The 22,996-nt window shown below is 46.0% G+C and overlaps 1 protein-coding gene across 3 annotated transcripts in view; it reads right to left on the bottom strand.

Moving 5' to 3' along the window:
- LOC120936892 (deoxyribodipyrimidine photo-lyase-like) overlaps nt 1-9,876 on the bottom strand; it is a 42,564-nt gene extending 32,688 nt beyond the window's left edge. Inside the window, exons 1-2 of one of the 3 annotated variants that reach the window (XM_040349660.1) lie at nt 9,743-9,876; nt 5,974-6,467 (exon numbers count right to left, since the gene is read on the bottom strand). In XM_040349660.1, the coding sequence (XP_040205594.1) occupies nt 5,974-6,467; nt 9,743-9,798 (550 nt within the window). In that variant the 5' untranslated portion in view covers nt 9,799-9,876. The other 2 variants (XM_040349661.1, XM_040349662.1) reach the window with 2 other exon arrangements.
- Between the last annotated feature and the right edge of the window lie 13,120 nt (nt 9,877-22,996).

Genomic DNA, 22,996 nt, shown 5'->3' with positions numbered 1-22,996 from the left:
TTGGCCCGCATTGGCAGCCACCAGGGTACATCCGCCACCAGGCGCACCAAGGATGCAGAGGCCAATCTGGAGTGATTAGATCATCAGGATCCCCTCGTCCTCCACTCTGCAGAGCAAGCAACTTCAATGGGGGGGCATAAATTAGCCAATACTGACCCCACGGGCCACCAACGCGTCTGCCCAGGGATCTCTGGACCTGGCTACGAACTGCCACACCTTGCGGTTGAGACGAGAGGCCAGGAGATCCACGTGCAGTGTGCCCCATCTCCTGCAAAAGGAGTTGAAAACACCTCCGGATGCAATGACCATTCTCCCTGGTCCAGCATCTGGCGACGCAGGTAGTCCGCTTGCTAGTTTTCCACACCCAGAATGTAGACAGCCGACAGAGCCGCCACGCTTCTTTCTGCCCAACTTAGGATGTGAGCAACCTTGGACGCTGCAGCCGAGCTCCATGTTCCCCCCTGATGGTTGACATAAGCCACCGCCGTGGCGTTGTCCGACTGAATCCTGATCGGGCGACCCTGCAACCTCCTCGACCACTAGGAGAGGCATAGCCTGATCGCCCATAGTTCTAGGACATTGATCAGCAGACGAGATTCCGCTAGAGTTCAGCGACCCTGGGCCGACTGGACCACCCCAGACGCCCCCCAACCCGTGAGGCTGCCTTCCGTCGTAATCACTGTCCACTGGAAGGGAAGAAACGACTTCCCGGACCGAAGAGCCGGGGATCTCAGTCACCAATTCAGAGAGACTGACTAGGTGGCTTACCTAAATCTGATGATCCAGAGACAAAAGGAGATTTGTTCCACTTGTACAGTATCTCCTTCTGCAAAACACGAGTGTGGAACTGGGCATACGGTACCGCCTCGGAGGCTACCATCAGGCCCTGGACTCGCATGCAAAAAACGGAGAGACGACCATTTGCGGGATGCCAACACCTTCACTGCAGGCTGAAGAGCAGGGCTGTGGAGTCGGAGGAAATTTGGGGTACCTGGAGTCGGAGTCGGCAAACAATGCACCTACTCCTACTAAATTTAGATTGGAATAAAAAAAAAAAAAGCAAGTTTAAATGTCCCAATTCACAAAAAGTTATAATTAATGACTTCTCTACTGTAAGAATAAAGACCAATGCATGCAGTGCCTCACGTAACCGCAAAACGAACACGTTAAGTGACCGTGAAGAAGCATGCTTTTCATGTGCTTCACTATATGGCACGCAACGCACAATTAGGAGCTGCAATACTTATACTTTCCATAGTGTTGTGTTCTGCTTTTACAGGGAACGCAGCGTCCATGTGTAACCTAGCCTCTCACTGATAAGGGATTAAATAAATGTTTTTTGCAGGACTAGAGAGTGAGACACTTGTATAAGTGAAGGGAATGGAGGGCCAATAGTTCAAGACTGAAGCTGTAAACCAGGGATATGCAATTAGCGGACCTCCAGCTGTTGCAAAACTACAAGTCCCATCATGCCTCTGCCTTTGGGTGTCATGCTTGTGGCTGTCAGAGTCTTGCTATGCCTCATGGGACTTGTAGTTCTGCAACAGCTGGAGGTCCGTTAATTGCATATCCCTGCTGTAAACCATTGGAAAAACTGCTGTCATTTAGCTAAGGCTATAAAAACTTGTAAACTCCAATTGTTAGCTTAAACTTTAAACATGACTATGGGATTCTCCTAGGAAAATCATGTTTTAGAATAAATGCCCCTTCCTGGATCCTCCCACTGCCCTATCTTCAGCAGCAGATAAGCACACAAAGGAGAAAGCAGCAGCCCAACTACATAAAACTTTGTTTTCATTGTGTTTGTCTTTTGCTTAAACTGTGCAATACAGTAGACTGTTGGCTTCCCAACCAGTAGTCCTGTGGTAGGTTGCGTTTCTTTCCCTCAAGGAATGTATAAAATACATTCGCATATTAATACAGAGGAGTCGGAGTCGGAAGTACATAAAACTGAGTCGTCGGAACATTTATCTACCGACTCCACAGCCCTGCTGAAGAGTCTGCAATTTCTCCAGGGGAAGAAAGACCTTCGCTTCCGAGGAGTCCAGGATCAACCCTAGGTACTCTAAACGCTGAGTCGGAACCTTCTGAATGTTTAATACCCACCCAAATTCTTGGAGGGTCTGGCTGGCTAGAAAGAAAGAATCTGTTCGGTGGATAGGAAAGAAACTCCATCTTGTACCCTGAAAAGACCATCTCGCAGACCCACTGGTCGGAGAGCAGGGAGGTCCACCAAGCTGTGTACCTGTGAAGCCGCCCCCGACCCATGAGTCGGGCGGGGCAAGACTTCATGCATTGGCAGGTTTGGGTGGCGGCTTGTTCGGCTTACGCACCCAGGGATGTTTCTGTCCCCCAGCTGAGCCCTTGTCGGCCTGAGAGGGTGTACCCGTGGGCCCTGACTGACAAAAATACCGCTTCTGAGTGGGAAACGAAGGACCCGGCTTACGGCGCGGCTCCTTCCCCTTGGTGGACTGAGGAAGGAGAGTGCTCCAGTGACATCCTTGATAATGTCATCCAGCGAGGTACCAAAAAGCCTCCCACCCTTGAAGGGTAAATCTGCCAGGGCTTTTTTGGATGCTTGGTCAGCAGACCAGTATTTCAGCCAAATCAGGCGGCGCAAAACCACTGCCGAAACAGAAGCTCTGGATATCAAGAGGGCTGCATCCAGTGTAGCATCACAGACATATACAAGGCCCTGGACCAACTGGTCAGCCAGTCTAATACATTTGGGAGGGAGCTGGTGCAAAACCTTTGCCCATTCAGAGAGTGTCTGAGACACCAGGGTTGTTGCCACAATAGGCCGCAATGCAGACGCCAACATGGTAAACATGGAGTGGGTCAGTGCCTCGGACCTCCTATCAGTATGGTCCTTGAAGGCAGGGGTACCTTTTATAGGGAGAGTGGTCACCTTATTCAACTGGGCAACCAGGGGGTCCACTACCGGAGGAGAAGCCCATTTTTTCAAGATGCTCTCCTCAAAAGGGTACTGAACCGCCTGGCGCTGAGGAACTACAAAGGACTTCTGCGGCTTTTCCCATTCCTTATCAATGAACTTGTCAAAGAAGGACACATAAGGAAAAACCTTCACAGAGCGGTCTGATTTGTGGGACCCAAAAAAGACTGAGCCTTCAGAGGATGCCTCAGCTGCACTATCCAGCTTAAGGGAGTCCCTTACAGCATTGATAAGCGCACTGACAAGTGCTCTGTCCTCTACCGACCCAAGTGAGGAAGTCTTCCTCACAAGGAAGGTCCTGGTCCACATCTTCAGACAACACAGAACCGGGGACCTAAGCCGCAGCCAGGTCCTGGTCTAAGTCAGAGCATTCCCCAGGGGATAGCGGGGGGGGGGGGGGGGCGCTTTTTACCCCCCTTACGCCTGCACGCCGCTTCCACCCTGGCAACAAATGTTTCCAGGTCTGCCGACAAGTGTCCATGGGAACCACAGTTGCAGGAGCACCAGCTGCCACCTCTGGCATGTTTGGGGAAGAAGAACCAGATACTGACTCCATAACCAGACAGCTCTCAGGGACCTTAATCAAGACCTGAATAAAAGCCCACCCTCCTTTCTGCGCTGACTGGGGGGTTACCCAGGGGACTCACCAACCCAGGAAGAGACTGTTCAGCGCCACTGCCTGCCCTCAGTACCAACGTGTGTGTGAGTAAAAAAGCTGTGAGGTAAAACACCATGAGGAGACCTGTGCTGCGCACTGTAAACGCCAGCACTAGAGGTCAAAACCACATCCAAAATGGCCTATGACGCCTCAGAGAGAACAGAGCACGGCCAACCATAATAGCAAGCTGCGCCATAGTGTGACCACAACAAAACGGCCACCAATGGGAATTCCCAATGTAAACAGCAAACTACAAAAAAATGGCAGCGAAACGCCGTGACGTGGATGACAAGGCCTAATGGGGCCTTTCTGAAGCAAACACACCCTCACAGAAAAACACAGGCCCAGACACCCCACAGTCCCCTGGTGGTAAAAGGAGCCCCTAACCCCAGGAATGCCCAGCCGTACCGACTCGCCGAGGCGGGAAGGACTGTACTTACACATCCATGCGAGGACCTGCTGATGCATTCCTGACAGGCATACAACTAATATCCACAGACATCTCCCCCCACTGTAATATCCACAGACATCTTCCCACTGTAAAGGAAGATTAGTGCTTGCTTAGTCATACCCGAGAAGCCGGCCGAATACGAGCAGTTGAGGCCGGGTGATGACATCAGCGCGCCGCTCGAAGGCTCACCTAGGCCGCCGCCGGGTTGACCAAGATGACCGCCGCTCCGGGAGCTAGCCCGAAGCCGCTGCCTTTTCTATGGCCGCATATGGTGACCCGCTCGGATCACGGATCATTTACAATCCGTTGCACCACTAGTACCGATCAAAAGAATTTTGAGCGATCAAAAAATTAAAGATTAAATCGAGGAATTAATCTTTAATTTCCACTATATATATATATATATATATATATATATATATATATATATATATATATATATATATATATATATATATATATATATATATATATATATATATATATATATATATATATATATATATATATATATATATATATATACACACACACACACACACACACACACACACACACACACACACACACGTCCATTTGCGCAGCCGTGGCATTCTGCTGACGTATAAAGTCGTGCGGCGGTCAGCAAGTGGTTAACAATGTCCTGGCAACAAGGCAGGACAGAAGGATGCCATCTCTGCGAATTTTTCTGCCAGGCTTCGGGGGGTATGTAAATGGCCTACACCTACAGCAAGGGCATTATTTAACTTAATTTTGTTTTATCTACAGGCACCCCTTAATTGCATAGTTTTTTGGTAAAGGTGAATTAGCCCTTTAGGCTTTGAAAATGAGAGATAGAAACAGATTGATGGCAGTGCAAAGCTGCTCCAGTTTTAGTTAATTCCCTGTATATGCAACATTTTATAACAGAATACAACATGCAAAAGTAGTATATCACGAGTTGGCAGACTCTTGTTTGAGTTCTAGTTGGGAGCTTCTAAAAGTGGTGTTCCACCCAAAAGTGGAACTTCCCCTTTAAGCACTCCTCACCCCCTTACATGCCACATCTGGTATGTCATTTTTTTTTTGGGGGGGGGTGGGTAACAACTTCCTGTCCCACTTCCTACTTCTGACTAGGGGCCGCCTGGGCGACCCTACCCGCTTGGCAATCTTTTGGTATATATATCACAGGTGCCAGAAGAGTGTGTGTGTGTGAGATATATATTTTACACACAATCAAAATTTCTTCATCAATTTAGGCCAATATGTATTCTGCTACATATTTTTGGTAAAAAAAATAAAAAAAAATCCCAATAAGCTTTTACACAATATATATGTAATCTGCTACATATTTTTGGTAAAAAATAAAAATAAAATCTTTGGCCTAAATTGATGAAGGAATTTGGATTCAGTTTATATTACACACACACACACACACACACACACACACACACACACACACACACACACACACACACACACAAGCTATGAGATATTTTAATGGCATTTTTTATAGTAATAGCGGCGATCGCGATTTTTAGCGGGACTGCAACATTGAATCGGACACCAAGTGACTCTTTTTTTGGGGGCCAGTGACACTAATGCAGTGATCAGTGCTTGAAAAAAAATAAAAAAAATGCACGCTCACTGTACTGATGACACTGGCAGGGAAGGGGTTAACACATCAGGGGCGATCAAAGGGTCAAGTGTGCTCCTAGGGAGTGATTTCTGTGTGGGGGGGGGTGGCTTAACTGGAGGAAGAGAGAGATCTGTGTTCCTGCTCAGCAGAAACACAAGATCTCCAACTTCCTCTCTGACAGAACGGCGGTCTGCCTTGTTAACATAGGCAGACCGCCGTTCTGCCCCTCCTAAACCATAAAGAACCATTACATATGTCCCAAAAAAACACATACACAAAGCAGAAACAAGTACCTTCAACTCTCTGATCTCTTGACATCCAGTAGACTATGCCCTGGGCATCATCATTCAGGTTTTCTTCAGCAGATACCAACCGCACCCTCTTCTTATTAAATTTAAATTCTGAAACAGAGGTAGCAGTCGCCAGACGAGATCTCTTCAATGCATCTACCAAACTTCCACCTTCAGCATCATCCTTTTTTTCTTGTTTTTTTCTCTTCTTGGCATCAATATCTGAGCTTTCACTACTACTTGTCTCAGATATTGCTTTTGATTTTTCCTTCGCAGAGCCCTCAGATTTTCTTTTCCCTGGACTTATGGCTGTAGAGGATGACTTGGGTTTTGGCTCTAGCATTTTACTCGTTTTCTGGCTGCCATCAGACTTTTCACTACTAGACTCTTCTTTCTTGCTCTTTGTGGCCTTTCCTTTTTGAGACATAATTCTGGCTGTGGTTAAGGGACGAAGCAAATTCAGGTACCTTAGGATCAGTTTGGCAGCCAAGACAAACCTAAGAGTTAAAACATAAAATAGAGTTCATTTAAGTAGACTGGAGGAAGGTAGAATTAGAGGTTTCATCCAAGCCGAAAGTAGAACGAAAAGCACATTTTATTTTGGATAGAGTAAGAGCCGGTTCACACTGCGGCGGCACGACTTTGGGGGCGACTCTGCAAGTCGTCCTGAAGACGACTTCAGAGGCGATTAGCAAAATGACTTCTGTATAGAAGTCAATGCAAATCGCCCCGAGCTGCCAACGAAAAGGTACAAGAACCTTTTTCTAAGTCGGAGCGACTTGCATCGCTCCTATTAGAACAGTTCTATTGCATAGAATGGGACGCAACTCGCCAGTGTGAACCGGCTCTTAGGGAGTATCATTACCTGTTGCGTAAACAAACCCATGTCCCAATTGGGAGATTTCCTTTAACTTCCTATCCCATAGCCAAAACAGGAAGTGAGAGGAAAAGCCTCCATAGTGCAGGAATGCCTGGTTGTCACCAGAGCTAGTGTCCCCTTAGGAAAATTTTCAGATGACAACCCAAAATGTGGGATTTTCTTACTTTTACTCTCTGTGATAATGGTAAACAGGACAAATTGAGATTACGAACCTCCCTAATGCTGGTGATCTGACGATATGGTTCCCGTCTTGACTGCGCAGGCGCAATGCAAGCCGACGGAAATCACCGAAAATGAGCAGCTGTAGAAAGAGGTCCAGGGCGACATGGAATTTGCTGCAATTGGCTCGCTCGGCCTCCTGGCTCTTTTTTTAACATCCTCCAATCCACGGGGATGTTAAGGAATGAGCCTGGATGCCGCCTGAGGTTCGGAGATATCCGTGGGCTTCGTCTGCGCAGTCAAGCAGGGAACCATATCGATAGGGGAACTAGATCGACAAGACACCGGCACAGACAGCAATAAAAACCTTACAACTGTTCTAATCCTTCTCCACTCTATCCAAAACTAAAGAAAGTTGTACCTTTACCTATAATTGAAGCCTGACTGGCAGCAGCAGAGTCACAAGACAGTGGTAGGGGTTCCAACACCTAACTGACATACTTCCAGTATAAATGGACACCTTGATCCAAGAGGGCTTTTATGCAAAAATGTGCGGGATATTGTGCGTTTGCCCTTTCTGGTTACGATGTACAACAGAATACATCATATACTTTTAATACCCATAAGGAAGGGCATAGATCCTTCACTCCTTTAGCCGTTTCATTACCTTTATTTTAAACACTCATTTACAATAACCACCTCCTGCCCGGCCTATAGAAATAATACATATGGGCAAACCCTGGTGGATGAAATATGACATTCTGCTCCCTGTGTGCTTCGCACTTGCTCTAGGGACCACACAGTAGCATTATCTGACTCTCTGGGGGTTATTTACTAAAGGCAAATCCACTTTGCATTAAAAGTGCACTTGGAAGTGCAGTCGCTGAAAATCCGAGGAGGACATGCAAGGGAAATAAAAAAAAAACATTTAAGCTTGCACATGATTGGATGATAAAATCAGCAGAGCTTCCCCTCATTTAAGATCTACCCCTCAGATTTACAGCGACTGCACTTCCAAGTGCACTTAGGACTTGTAGTGCAAAGTGGATTTGCCTTTCATAAATAACACCCATTGTGTCCACCAGACACAGCAGAACACAGATTGTTGTAGCGGGCCACTGCTAGGGTGAGAGAGGTCTTGGGAGGAATGAAGGGAACGGGTAGGTTTGTGTTTTGAGACTATTAGTGATGTAGCTGGGTGGGTTGGATGGGTTTGTAAGTTATTCAAATTTTGAATTTAAATTAGTTGAGTGTGTGGAAGCCAATGGAGGAATTGACAGAGGGGTAGCAGATGTTAACTTTATATTGACACCCACAGCGGTTTGCAGAGCGCAGTGTAACCTGCTTGCGATTCTGATGTGGTGTGGGAACCGCACAGGAATCGCTGTGGTTTCTGCACTGCATCCGTGTGAACCTGGCCTCAGTATAAGGCTGGGTTCACACTAAGGATGAGCTCAGGTGCAGTGTCACATCACAGAATGCTGCGGAAGTGACAGTTTTTCGCCTCCATCTTGCTACACCCCACACTCCTGGACTGTAAAGATAGAGTGTGAAGGGGGTAAGCGGACATCTTGTTACACCCATCGGAGTTTTAGATTTCAGACTTATTTTCAACACAAAACGGAGCTTATATGCTTAAAGGCAGTATTTGGAAATAGGACGGACTGTTTAAATGTTGAAAGCAGCTGCAAACCGGATGACCTTGCATGTTTGCTCATGTGACAAAACACCTCCGATTTTCACATTTAACATCTAAACAGTCCGTCGGATTTAAAAACACTGTATTTAAGCATATAAGCTCCGTTTTGTGTTGAAAATAAGTGTGAAATCTAAAACTCAGATGGGTGTAACAAGATGTCCGCTTGCCCCCTTCTCACTCTATCATTACTGTGCAGGAGTGTGGGGTGTAGCAAGATGGCGGCGACGGAACGTGACTTCCAGAGCAATCTGTGATAGGGAGCAGAATGTGACAACACACCGGCATGTTCGCAGAGCCCGTCAGGAAGGTGGCACTGCACTGATCACAGGCAGCGAGACGTTTCCCGATCTCTGCAGCCGCGCTTCGGGACAATGTCTCACTGCCTGTGATAGGGCAGTGCCGACTTCCTGGCGGGCTCTGCACATGGGTTCCGAGAACACACCAGAGCTCACTCTTAGTTTACACTAGTGCAATGCGGGAACCCTGCGAATCCATGTCAGTTCGCACATGAATCGGATCGAATAGGTGTGAACAACCATGCGATCCAATTCTGATGCGGACCAAAAAAAGGGTCCTGTGCGAGTTTAGTCCAAATGCAATGCAATGCAATTTCAGCCAAACTATCTGTATGGCTGAAATCATATTGCACGGACATCGCATGTGATTTGCACTGCGGTGCGAATCACATGCGATTTCACACAGCACACCAGTGTGAACTGGCCCTCAAATCTTCTTCAGATCACACTGTACTTTCCTGCACCATGCTTTCTCTGGGGCACCCGAGTATCACTGATCTGGAATAAACATTGCAGGATGACAGTTCACATTTCACTGGCTGCATGCTTTATCCAGACCAGCAAACGCCAAGAGGCAACACTCAGTCACAGCCCTGTTAACATCTGCATTAGAGTGTAACGTTTTCCAATAAGAAGTCCGTCTAATTCAAGCTACCTACAAGCGTAGCCCTTCTCCTGCAGTCCAGACACCTCCTGCCCCTTACAGCCCCATCCCAGTACAGTACCTGCCGCGCGTACCTCCTCCTTGTGTAACATTCACAAGAACGCGCTTCTCCAGCACCAACTCCTTGCATAACACAGAGAATAGAGGACTTTCAGGATGACGTCATCCGTCCCAGACGTTCACACTCACATTTCCGGTGTGGTTAAAGCGCCATCTGCTGGTAATCTGAGAGATGAAGGCTTTCATTTGTGAAACCTGGTTTTAATGCGCCAAGGAACAATGGCATAGGAAATAACCATGTGTAGTGTGTCGTCATCTGTGTGTTTAACCACTTGCCTACTGGCCACTTATACCCCCTTCATACCCAGGCCAATTTTCAGCTTTCGGCACTGTTGCACTTTGAATGACAATTGCGCGGTCATGCAACATTGTACCCAAATTAAACAAATACAGCTCTCTTTTGGTAGTATTTAATCACCATTAGGCTTTTTTTTGCTAAACAAATTAAACAGACTGGGCCAGATCCACAAACGAGATACGACGGCGTATCTACTGATACACCGTCGTATCTCTGTTTCTAACTATGCGACTGATTCATAGAATCAGTTACGCATAGCTAGCCCTAAGATCCGACAGGTGTAATTGAATTACACTGTCGGATCTTAAGGATGCAATTCTAGGCCGGCCGCTAGGTGGCGAGGCCATTGCGGCCGGCGTAGAATATGCAAATGAAGACTTACGGCGATCCCCGAACGTCCCGAAAGGCCCGCCGATCTAAATCTACGTAGTTTCCGTCGGGTTACGCCGCGTAAAACTAGGGCTGAGCCCTAGTTCTCTTAAGCCATGGTAAGTATGGCCGTCGTTCCCGCGTCGAAATTTAAACCTCAACGTCGTTTGCGTAAGACGTCCGTGAATGGCGCTGGATGCCATTTACGTTAACGTCTAAGCAAATGACGTCGGTGCGACGTCAGTTAGCGCAACGCATGCGCAGTACGTCTGGCGCGCGAGCGCGCCTAATTTAAATGGGACTCGCCCTATTCGATTGGGCCCGCCTTGCGCCGGACGGATTTAAGTTACACCGCTGCAAATTTCCAGGTAAGTGCTTTGTGGATCGGGCACTAACTTGGAAAAATTGCGGCGGTGTAACTTAAATCGGGAAAGTTAAGTTGCGCCCGGGCTACGTGGATCTGGCCCACTGAGTTTTTTTTATAGTTTGTTATAACATTTTGCAAACAGGTACGTTTTCTCCTTCGCCGATGTGCACTGATGAGGCGGCACTGATAGGCACTGAAGAGGTGGCACTGATGAAGCTACACTGATGGGCACTGATGAGGCTGCACTGATAGGTGGCACTGATAGGTGCCACTAATGAGCACTGATGAAGCTACACTGATGGGGACTGATAAGGCTGTACTGAAGGGCACTGATATGACCCTGATAGGTATGACTGACACTGATGATGAAGCACTTAATTGGCAGCATTGATGGGCAGCACTGGTGGGCACTGATAGGTGGCACTGGTTGGCACTGATTAGCAGCACTGTTGGGTACAGATTGGGATCGCTGGCAGGCTGTTTAACAAACAGACACACGGAAAATCTCTCCCCAAGCCCATCAGATAAATTAACCTGTGAAGGTATGTTTTGCTGTTACACCTTGTTCACTATTAAATAGGGTTGTCCCGATACCACTTTTTTAGGACTGAGTACAAGTACCGATACTTTTTTTCATGTAGTCGCCGATACCGAATACCGATACTTTTTTTAAATGTCATGGGACTTTTTTCAAACCACAATACAGACTAAGGATATTTTCTTTAAAATTATGAACTCTAACTCAAGACATTATAAAAGAATAAAAATGAGTAAAAATGAATAAAAATGTTTTATTTGCTTGTCACGCAGTAGTAAAAAACTCAAAGAATTTTCATAGAACATGTTGATAAATACAAAAAAAGTATTCTATTTAGGTATCGGGAGCATTTGCGCGAGTACGAGTACTCCCGCAAATACTCGGTATCGGTCCCGATACCGATACTAGTATCGGTATCTGGACAACCCTACTATTAAACACACTGAACTTTTTGACCTATTAAGAAAAATCACGCGTGGTCCCTGGATTGTACCTGTTCCCCAAAAGACACCCTTTATCTCCCCTGTCCAGGAGTCCCCCCCCCCCTTTTTCCCCCAGTGCTGATGGGGGGTGACTCCTTGCAAGCTGCAATTTGGTCGGCCATGAAATACAACTTTCTCGCTAAGGAACTGAACATATTCCCCTGAAGAAGACCGTTAACCATAAACTTTTGGTCGAAACGCGTAGGGGTTTATATATATGGAATTTCATATGAATTCATTGTTCTAATTTGTCCATGTGTCAAATGTTCCTTTATTTATGAGATATATTCTTGATGTTACGACCAGTAATGGCCTTTTATGACTAATTATGCCCTATTCCCTTTTGTTTTTGATACTTTTATACACGGAATAAAAACATATATATATTTTTTATATAAACAATGTGTTACTTGTTTTATACAATAATACCTTGCTGCTAAAAAACCCATGAGGGATCACACAAAGCAGAGATGGTAACCTGGGAGAACAGTTTATATCAGGGGTAGGCAACCTTAAAGAGGTGGAGATCTACCTAAACAATATGGGAGAAATCAAAGATCACTAGGCACAGTGTCACCTCCTCACACCTGGTTTAAACCTCTAATTGCTGTACTATTGTGTCACAATCGCGTGTATTGCATGCCAATCATGGGTTTAAATCAGGTGGTGAGGAGGCAACATATCCCTTCCTCACCAGCTGTCAAAACCACTCAGATCATTTTTCAGAGGAGCATCGGTGTCTGCTGCGCTTGTGACTGAGCCCTTAGTTGCATTCAGTAGTGTCACCCTTAGGGCTCGTTCACATGTACTGTAAAGTGTGGGGGGGGGGGGGGGGGTAAAACCCTTCAGTTGTGTCATGGTTTTACCGCCCCAATCCCTACCTCCTTTAGCTGTTGAGGCAGCAGCCAAAAGGTGTACACAAATGCCGCAGCAGAATTTATACTCCCTGTTGCTTTTAGTGGGCGCTACTGCCTGCCAATTGGGACCTATTTAGGTAAATGGAGCCAATCTGCAAGCCTCCCGCAACTGCATGCTTCTGCGGGGTCCAAGAGATTAAAGCAGGTGGTGAGAAAACAACACAATGCTGCCTGCTTTAACCCCTTGTTTTCTGTACTGCACTTTCAGAGAGCGGCCTCATTCACTTGAATGGGTCATGCTTGGCAGATGCTACACCCACCAACCATGACAGAGCGTATTACTCTTGCTGTGACTGTGACATGCACACCCCTGGCCACTGCAGCAAGAGGGGGTGAAAACACATCTTTTACCAGCCCACCAAAATACAAATGTAAATGAACCCTAAGGCCCCTTTCACACCTGCGGACCGTATGTCCGCTTTTTCATCCATCCGTTTGCGGATGAAAAAGGGACATACATTGGTGGTCCCTATGAGATTGCGGGTGTCAGTGGATGAACATCCACTGACACCCGATCTCGTCCGCCTCCGCAAAGATCCGATTCTGCAGACGGAAGAAAACCCTATTTTTCCTTCAGTCTGCGGATCGGATTGGATGAACGCGGACATACGGTCCGTGTTCATCCGATCCCCCCATAGGGGAGAGTGGAGAAAGGACAGGGCGGTCCCTGCACAGTGTGCGGGGACCGCCCTGTCATCCGCCGGCTCAGCGGGGATCAACGGAGCGATCCCCGCTGAGCTTACGTAGCATACGGAGGCAGATCATTACTGATCCGCCCCGTGTGAAAGGGGCCTTATTGTTCTTAGCCCCCTTTAACCCAGATAGCAAGCATAACTTGCCACATATTTGTGGAAGTGTCAAATTGCAAGTCTTGTTAACTTGCCGCACATTTTTACTGGTAAGTTGTACACTTGCAGAGCACTTGTACATGTGGAGACTGGAGAGCACTTGAAGCACAAGTTTTAGTTGACACTTTTCCAATTTGTAGCAAATTTGCGTGGCAAGTCTAGCAAGTGTAAAGTTGCTAGTTCAACATGGCACCTCATGGCAAAAAACTCTCTGAGGATCTGAAAAAAAGAATTGTTGATCTACATAAAGATGGCCTAGGCTATAAGAAGATTGCCAAGACCCTGAAACTGAGCTGCAGCACTGTGACCATACAGCAGTTTAAGGCCCCATGCACACAGGACGCCACTGCAAACTCTGCTAAACACACGTTTTTAAAGGCTAAAACCGATGTTTAGAAACGCCAGTTTTGCCGCGTTTACGGTCATAAGCGTTTAGTTAAGAAACATCATAAGACCCTCCCTAAGCTCAAAAAACAGTATTATTTAACCATTTCAGCCATTTTGTGAGACCAGAGTGAGTAGCAGCTGAGAGAGCAGCAGTGTACTTGTATTTAGCGTGTCACTTGCCAAAAGCTGCAGATTGTCCACTTGCCACGTCACCTGCCACGTCACCTGGCCACGTCACCTGCCACAAGTTGTGGATTGTCCACTTGCCAAATCCCCTGGCCACGTCACCTGCCACAAGTTGTGGATTGTCCACTTGCCACGTCACCTGCCCACTTCACCTGGCCATGTCACCTGGCCACATCACCTGCCACAAGTTGTGGATTGTCCACTGGCCACGTCACCTGCCACAAGTTGTGGATTGTCCACTTGCCACGTCACCTGCCCACATCATCTGCCACGTCACCTGGCCATGTCACCTGGCCACGTCACCTGGCCACATCACCTGCCAAAAGTTGTGGATTGTCCACTGGCCACGTCACCTGCCACAAGTTGTGGATTGTCCACTTGCCACGTCACCTGGCCACATCACCTGGCCACGTCACCTGCCACAAGTTGTGGAGTGTCCACTTGCCACGTCACCTGGCCATGTCACCTGGCCATATCACCTACCACAAGTTGTGTATTGTCCACTGGCCACGTCACCTGCCATGTCACCTGGCCACGTCGCCTGCCACAAGTTGTGGATTGTCCACTTGCCACATCACCTGGCCACGTCACCTGCCACAAGTTGTGGGTTGTCCACTGGCCACGTCACCTGGCCACATCCCCTGCTACAATTGTGGATTGTCCACTTGCCATGTGACCTGACCATGTCACCTGGCCACGTCACCTGCCACAAGTTGTGGATTGTCCACTTGCCACGTCACCTGGCCACGTGACGTTCCACGTCACCTGGCCACATCACCTACCACAAGTTGTGGAGTGTCACCTTGCCACGACACCTGCAACAAGTTGTGGATTGTCCACTTGCCGCAAGTTGTGAATTGTCCACTTGTCACGTCACCTGCCACGTCACCTGCCACAAGTTGTGGATTGTCCACAATGCAATGCAAGCAGTTACATTATTATTATTTTTTTTAATGGTTTTTCATCATTTGCCATCATTTTTGAGATTCTTAATGTAAAAAAAATGTCACCTTTAACCACTTAAGACCCGGACCAAAATGCAGGTAAAGGACCTGGCCCCTTTTTGTGATTCGGCACTGCGTCGCTTTAACTGACAATTGCGCGGTCTTTTGGTGGTATTTGATCACCTCTGCGATTTTTATTTTTTGCGCTATAAACAAAAATATAGCAACAATTTTGAAAAAAATGCAATATTTTTTACTTTTTGCTATAATAAATATCCCCCAAAAATATATAAAAAATATTTTTTTTTTACTCAGTTTAGGCCGATACGTATTCTTCTACCTATTTTTGGTAAAAAAAAATCGCAATAATCGTTTATCGGTTGGTTTGCGCAAAATTTATAGCGTTTACAAAGTAGGGGATAGTTTTAAAAAAAATGTTTTACTACTAATGGCGGCGATCAGCGATTTTTTTCATGACCGCGACATTATGGCGGACACTTGGGACAATTTTGACACATTTTTGGGACCATTGTAATTTTCACAGCAAAACAATGCATTTAAAATGCATTGTTTATTGTGAAAATGACAGTTGCAGTTTGGGAGTTAACCACAAGGGGGCGCTGATGGGGTTATGTGTTCCCTGAAGTGTGTTTACAACTGTAGGGGGGTGTGGCTGTAGGTGTGATGTCATCGATTGTGTCCCCCTATAAAAGGGATGACACGATCAATGCAGCCGCCACAGTGAAGAACGGGGAAGCCGTGTTTACACACGGCTCTCCCCCTTCTTCAGCACCGGGGACCAACCGCGGTCCCGGTCACGGAGCTTCGGACCAGGCCGCGGGCGCGCGCCCGCGACCCATGGCTGGGTACTAGTACAGGACGTACCTGTACGTACATGTGCCCAGCCGTGCCATTCTGCCGACGTATATGTGCAGGAGGCGGTCCTTAAGTGGTTAAAAACGCTTATAAACTAAATTGCGGCAAAACGCTGGTACCGCGTTTAGCCATGTTTTGCATCTGAAATGTGGAAAGCGTTTGCGTCTGAACCCATTTTTTTGCTTCTGGAAAAACGAGGTTAAACGCAACTGCCTAAAAACGGCAATAAACGAGACTGTGTGCATGGACACATAGGATAACATTGAATGTGTTCAGGGGCAGTTGAAAAAAGTGTCCAACTGCCTCTGAACAAGCGTTTAACAACGTCTCGTGTGCATGGGGCCTAACAGGACAGGTTCCACTCAGAACAGGCCTCGACATGGTCGACCAAAGAAGCTGAGTGCATGTGCTCAGCATCATATGCAGGGATTGTCTTTGGGAAATAGACGTATGAGTGCTGCCAGCATTGCTGCAGAGGTTGAAGGGGTGGGGGGTCAGCCTGTCAGTGCTCAGACCATAAGCCGCACACTGCATCAAATTGGTCTGCATGGCTGTCGTCACAGAAGGAAGCCTCTTCTAAAGATGATGCACAAGAAAGCCCGCAAACAGTTTGTTGAAGACAAGCAGACTAAGGACATGGATTACTGGAACCATGTTCTGTGGTCTCATGAGACCAGATAAACTTATTTGGTTCAGATGGTGTTAAGCGTGTGTCGCAGCAACCAGGTGAGGAGTGCAAAGACAAGTGTGTTTTGCCTACAGTCAAGCATGGTGGTGAGAGTGTCATGGTCTGGGGCTGTATGAGTGCTGTCGGCACTGGGGAGCTACAGTTCATTGAGGGAACCATGAATGCCAACATGTACTGTGACATACTGAAGCAGAGCATGATCCCCTACCTTCAGAGACTGGGCCGCAGGGCAGCATTCCAACATAACGACCCCAAACACGCCTCCAAGGTGACCACTGCCTTGCTAAAGAAGCTGAGGGTAAAGGTAATGGACTGGCCAAGCATGTCCCCAGACCTAAACCCTGTTGAGCATCTGTGGGGTACCCTCAAACTGAAGGTGGAGGAGCGCAAGGTCTCTAAAATCCACCAGCTCTGTGATGTCATCATGGAGAAGTGGAAGAAGACTCCAATGGCAACCTGTGATGCTCTGGTGAACTCCATGCCCAAGAGGATTATTGCTGGAAAATAATGGTGACCACACAAAATATTGACACTTGGGGCCCAATTTAGCCATTTTCACTTAGGGGTGTACTCACTTTTGTTGCAAGCGGTTTAGACATTAATGGCTGTGTGTTGAGTTATTTTCAGGGGACAGCAAATTTACATTGTTATACAAGCTGTACACTCACTACTTTACATTGTAGCAAAGTGTCATTTCTTCAGTGTTGTCACATGAAAAGATATAACAAAATATTTACAAAAATGTGAGGGGTGTACTCACTTTTGTGAGATACAGGGTGTTATTTACGAAAGGCAAATTCACTTTGCACTACAAGAGCAAATTACAAGTGCAAATTGCACTTGGAAGTGCAGTCGGGGGACATGCAAGGAAAATAAAAAACAGCATTTTAGCTTGCACATGACTAGATGATAAAATCAGCAGAGCTTCCCCTCATTTCAGATCTACTCTACTCAGATTCCACTTGTAGTGCAAAGTGGATTTGCGTTTAGTAAATAACCCCCATTGTATATATATATATATATATATATGGGCAGACTCAATTGATCACTTGGTATTTTTTCTGCCATCACTCTTCTATGTTTCTAAGTTTCTGTCTGTTAAAATCCCCGGTAATGATAGATCGTGGAAATTCAAAAATATAATGTGTAAATTATATTGCACAACTATTACGCAAGTGGTTTCTAAAGAGACAGAACAAGGCCATTTCCAAGTAAGGAAATGCTACAACCCAACAATGACCCACCTTCCTATTAACTGAGCAACAATTGTCTCACTGTAACTGAAGCTACAATAACAGGTTATTTAATGCTAGCCACAGGTAGGATCCGGAATGTGAAGATATAGGCAATACGATTTATGGTTCCCTGAATATAGTATTTTAGCACATGCTTTTTGAGACTATCTTGCTATCATGGTATAGCACTCAAAGGAGCTGCTTTATTTTAGGTATTGTCCTGAAAATGGTCCCTTTCATTTCCATACATTTATTTAAAGGAACCTGTTGTTAGTAGAATTAAAACTGTCATTGCTTACCTTTTTCTAAAAATCTTGTCAAGCCAAAGTAACATCAAAACTTCTGCTCTGCATAGTTGTTTCAAGGGAAAAAATGTTGTTTTAACCTCCCTGGCGGTATGATTCTTTCAGAAAAAAGATGCTGAAAGCGGTACCATTATTTGCAAGGAAATTTGGCGTTTTATACTGTAGGCCTGTAATTCCTAGGAATAACTCACTTAAATCTGACCAAACAAGAGTCTAGTAGGCATCCCGGGTATGACATTTTTTTTTAAAACAAAATTATAAATTATAATATAATAAATAATTATAAATAATTATAACAAATAATAATATAATTATAATAAAAATTATTCAATAATGTAATCAACTCAAAATTACTGAAATTTGCTCAGTTGCAGAATTGTCGCTGTCATTACTTTTATTTTTTTATGACGGATTTCCCCACAAATCGCTATCGCACAATTCTGCAAGTGATTATAATTTATTATCGCTGTTTTCTAGTTGATCTAAAACCATTTTTGACATAAAGGGACACTTTTGGTTGCTATGGACAATCTACAGTTTGCAGGGAGAAAGAACCGTTTTTATTATATAAAAGTACATGTAGGACACTGGGCAGACCACTAGGGACAAAGGGGGTGTGTATTTTGTACATACAGTACTGTAATCTATAAGATTACAGTATACTGTGTGTATTGTGTTTGTTTACGTTTTTGAATTTGGCGCCGTTCTCTGCTCCTGTGCGTCGTAACGTCGCAGGAAACGGAGATCGGCGGCACAGGAGAACGCTGTGTGAATTGAGCGAGCACCCGCTCGCTCACACAGCGCAGTGGCATCGCTGGATCCAGGGACAAGGTAAGTAAACCATGCCTGTGGATCTAGCGAGGCGAGCCCGAGTCTGACTCGGGGTTACCGATCACAGCACAGAAATCTAACCCCGAGTCAGACTCGGGAACACCGCCAGGAGGGTTAAAGGGGCTTTATGAGACAACTCAGACAGACTTGCTATTCATTTTAAACAATCATCAAAAAAGTTCAAAGCAAGTCATATTGGTGCATCATTAAAATATCAGTCTTAAAGCGAACTGCGTAATTACACATGTAGCGCCCCCTTACTTTTAGTATGGGCACTACGCTAAAGTTAGTGGGGAATGGGAGAGTTACTTTGCTTCCATTCACAATTTATTTGAGTTGGGACTTCTGTCATTTCAGAAATGTCCACTGGGTCAATCTGTACTCCAGGGATGCAGTACCATCACTGGCTGGCAGTTGGCGCTGGTGGGGTTCTGGCAGAGCAAGTTTTCCTCAGCAGCCAATTAGAGGAGTTTTTCCCTCGCAAGGCATGCTGGGGAAGGGTATATCTGTGACAGGGGTCATGTGTTCTAAAATCTTCGCAGGGTTCCGTTCTAGGTGCGGCATCCACGGACCCCGCCAGCGCGGCCCACCTGGCCAAAATTGCAGGCTACACAAACCCTCATCCGAAGGTAAAATGGGACCCCAGTGACTTACTGGGTTCCCAGTTCTATTGAGAGGATCCCAGGCTGGGTGCCGTTCGATTGGGGGGTCGGCTGAGGAGAACCCGGGGGCAGGTTGTCCAACAGGGCTTGAACAAACCAATTGGGGATCTGGTGACCGGAATGCTGACAGGTATGCTTTGCTGTCGTCCGGTGACCTATGTTAAAAATCTACTGGGAGGATTCGCTCTGCTCATCCATTAGTTCATTTAAAGTAATTGGCCTGTGGCAGAGGCCCTAGAGCCAGGTCTGTGAGAGATCTGTTCCACGTTGGTCCGGAGTTGTAATCTACCTTGTAGGCCCAGTAGTCAGACTGGGTCTACAGTTGCAGAGTGGACCTGTGCTGTCCGTCCTGAGGGAGGAAGCTGCCCGATGAAGAACCTGTCTGGGGGAGTACCGAACACGAGGCTGGTATCTCAGGAGAGGCCTTAGACTTCATCGAAGGACGCACCATTACTGAGAAGCTGGATGATGGTCGTCTGTCAGTTCTGAATTGACTAAAGTTTAATTAAGAGAGATCCAGGTGCTGAAACCTGTGTTGAGAAGGATTCTAGACCGAATACATCTCCATCTTTGGGAAGGTCTGTGGCAGAGACTTTGCTAAAGTTCCGTGTGACACTCTGGCTGCTAGGCTGGTGAGAGAGGCCTATCCAGGTGCGCAATACCCACTCTGGCTAGAGTGGCGGCGAAAGTTTATCGCTGGAAGCAGGATTGCTTCCGAATAGAGTTATACACCTGCACCTTGCGGTGGTTTAGGAGCCTGAAACATCACGTCGCTCATCTGCTGTTCATTCCTAAAGATTGTTACTTCATGCCGTTTTTTGTCTGGCCAAATGTGAGTAGCCTGACTTTTGCTTCTTTTAAAGAATAAATCCACACATTGCAACAGTGAGCACTTAGTCTGTGATTATCTCTTTACATGCACCTGTCCTTTGCGGTTTGGTTGTCTTATGAGGATCTAATACATCAGCCTGGTTCCTGTTCATGACCTGCCTATTTGATTTGCTTTATTGACCATCTGTTAACTCAGTGGTCCATATATGAAGGTGAGAGTAGCCATCTACAACGGTGGAGGGATCACTTCAAAATTTTGGTGGATTGTCACGTGGTGGAGATTTATTTTCGTTTAATTCACTCATCTTCTGACACTTATGGACTTTTGGACTGTTTGTTTGAATTTGTATTTAATTTTTAATATATATATATATATATATATTTTTTTTTTCCATTTTTTCTGCATATTCATATTCACACTTATGGTATTGGTGTTTGAGTATACCAGTATCATTTATATATTTGAGTTTTGCGCTGCACTTTTTCTATTTTATTTTTTACTTGCTTAGGATTTTTGCGAATTTCCCTTAGTGTTCAGCTGGCATTACCAGTGATCTGAACCCTGGGGGTCTGTATCACATAAATACACTTTTAATATCATCATTTTTTGATCTATATGTTTGCGCTGATTGCACCCTGTTTTTTATATATTTTTACACCTGCACCTACTATCCTTTTTACCTCTTTAACCACTACTACTTCTTTTATTTTACCCCGTTGGGTAATAAAGCACAGAAAAGACATCTAAAGTGTGGACATTGCAGTTTCTCTCAACTCTCATCGTGTACCCTGGACGGCGGAGGAATAGAGGTAACATGCCACCCAAAACTAACCAGCAGCTCCTTCGGGGGTAGTGCTACATAAATATATGGGACAGGGACACCAAGCCAGAAAAAAAACATTCCTGCTTTTTTTTAAATATTTTTGAGAAACTTGATGCAGTTGGTAGTGAAGCCATTGGATCAGCTTGACTACCAGGCATTGCGTACTTCAGAAAAAGAATGCTGCAGGCTCCAAAAGTCTCATAGCGCAGCTTTAGCTTTAGTTCAGTTTTTTTATTGGTTTGCTTTGTATGTACAAGTACACTATTTTCAGTTGTTTAATACAGGGATCTCCAAACAAAGGGCCAGTTTTCTATCCTTCAAACTTTAGGAGGGTCGGACTGTGGCCAGCAGGAGTAGAAAATAGTGTCAATGGGAGTAAACGCTGCCCCTCTTTGGTATTAGAGGGAGGAATAGTGCCTCGTCATTGGTTTCAGTGGGAGGCATAGTGCCCCATCCTTGGAGTCAGTAAGAGGAATAGTGCCCCATCATTGGTATCAATGGGAGGAATAGTGCCCCATCCTTGGAGTCAGTAGGAGGAATAGTGCCCCATCATTGGTATTAGTGGGAGGAATAGTGCCCCATCATTGATGTCAGTAGAAGGAATAGTGCCCCAATCATTAGTGTTAGTAGGAGGATTAGTGCCCCATAATTGGTGTCAGTAGGAAGAATAGTCCCCCCTCATTGATGTCATTAGGAAGATAAGTGCCCCATCATTGGTGTCAGTGGGAGAAATAGTGCCCCATCGGTAGTGTCAGTGGGAGGAAGAGCGCTCATTGTTGATGTCAGCAGGAAGAATAGTGGTCAGTGGGAGGAACTATGCCCCTCTGCTGCTTACATTAGGGTGAATAATGCCCTGAGGCCCCATACACACGGGAGGATTTATCCGCGGATACGGTCCAGCGGACCGTTTCCACGGATAAATCCTCTGGAGGATTTCAGCAGATTTCTCTGCAATGGAGTGTACTCACCATCGCATTGAAATCCGCGCCGAAATCCTCTGGCAATGACGTGTCGCGCCGTCGCCGCGATTATGACGTGGCGACGTGCGCGACGCTGTCATATAAGGAATTCCACGCATGCGTCGAATCATTACGACGCATGCGGGGGATCCCCTCGGACGGATGGATCCGGTGAGTCTGTACAGACCAGCGGATCCATCTGTTGGGATGGACTCCAGCAGATGGATATGTTCTGCATGTCAGCAAATATCCGATCTGCTGGAATCCATCCCAGGGGAGATATATCCGCGGAAAAAGATCCGCTGGCGTGTACACACCATAGGATCTATCCGCTGAAATCCATTTGCTGGGATTTATCTGCGGATGGATTCTATGGTGTGTACGGGGCCTAAGAGCTGGATAATAGAAAGCAAAGGGCCACATCGGGCTGCAAATTGGAGACCACTGCTTTAATACCATGGCTGTTGAATCCAAAAAAGCTTGCATTACATATGTTAAGCCTATAAAATGTATCACCTGTATTTTCGCTTTCCTGTCATCTGAGCCATATTTCAGAGAAAAGCACACGTCGGCAGCATTCTGTGTTTTCATGTTCATGTTTCATGTTTTCATATTTCAGTCAATGGTATTATAAAGCATTTGGGGGTCAGATTTCTAAATGTCAACATATCTTTTGTATTTATGGGACCTGAAGGTTCTCATCTATCTAGGGTGTGGTATA

Source organism: Rana temporaria, chromosome 4 (genome assembly GCF_905171775.1).
Source record: "Rana temporaria chromosome 4, aRanTem1.1, whole genome shotgun sequence".
NCBI classification, from domain to species: Eukaryota; Metazoa; Chordata; class Amphibia; order Anura; family Ranidae; genus Rana; species Rana temporaria.
This window is presented reverse-complemented; position numbering and strand designations above follow the sequence as displayed.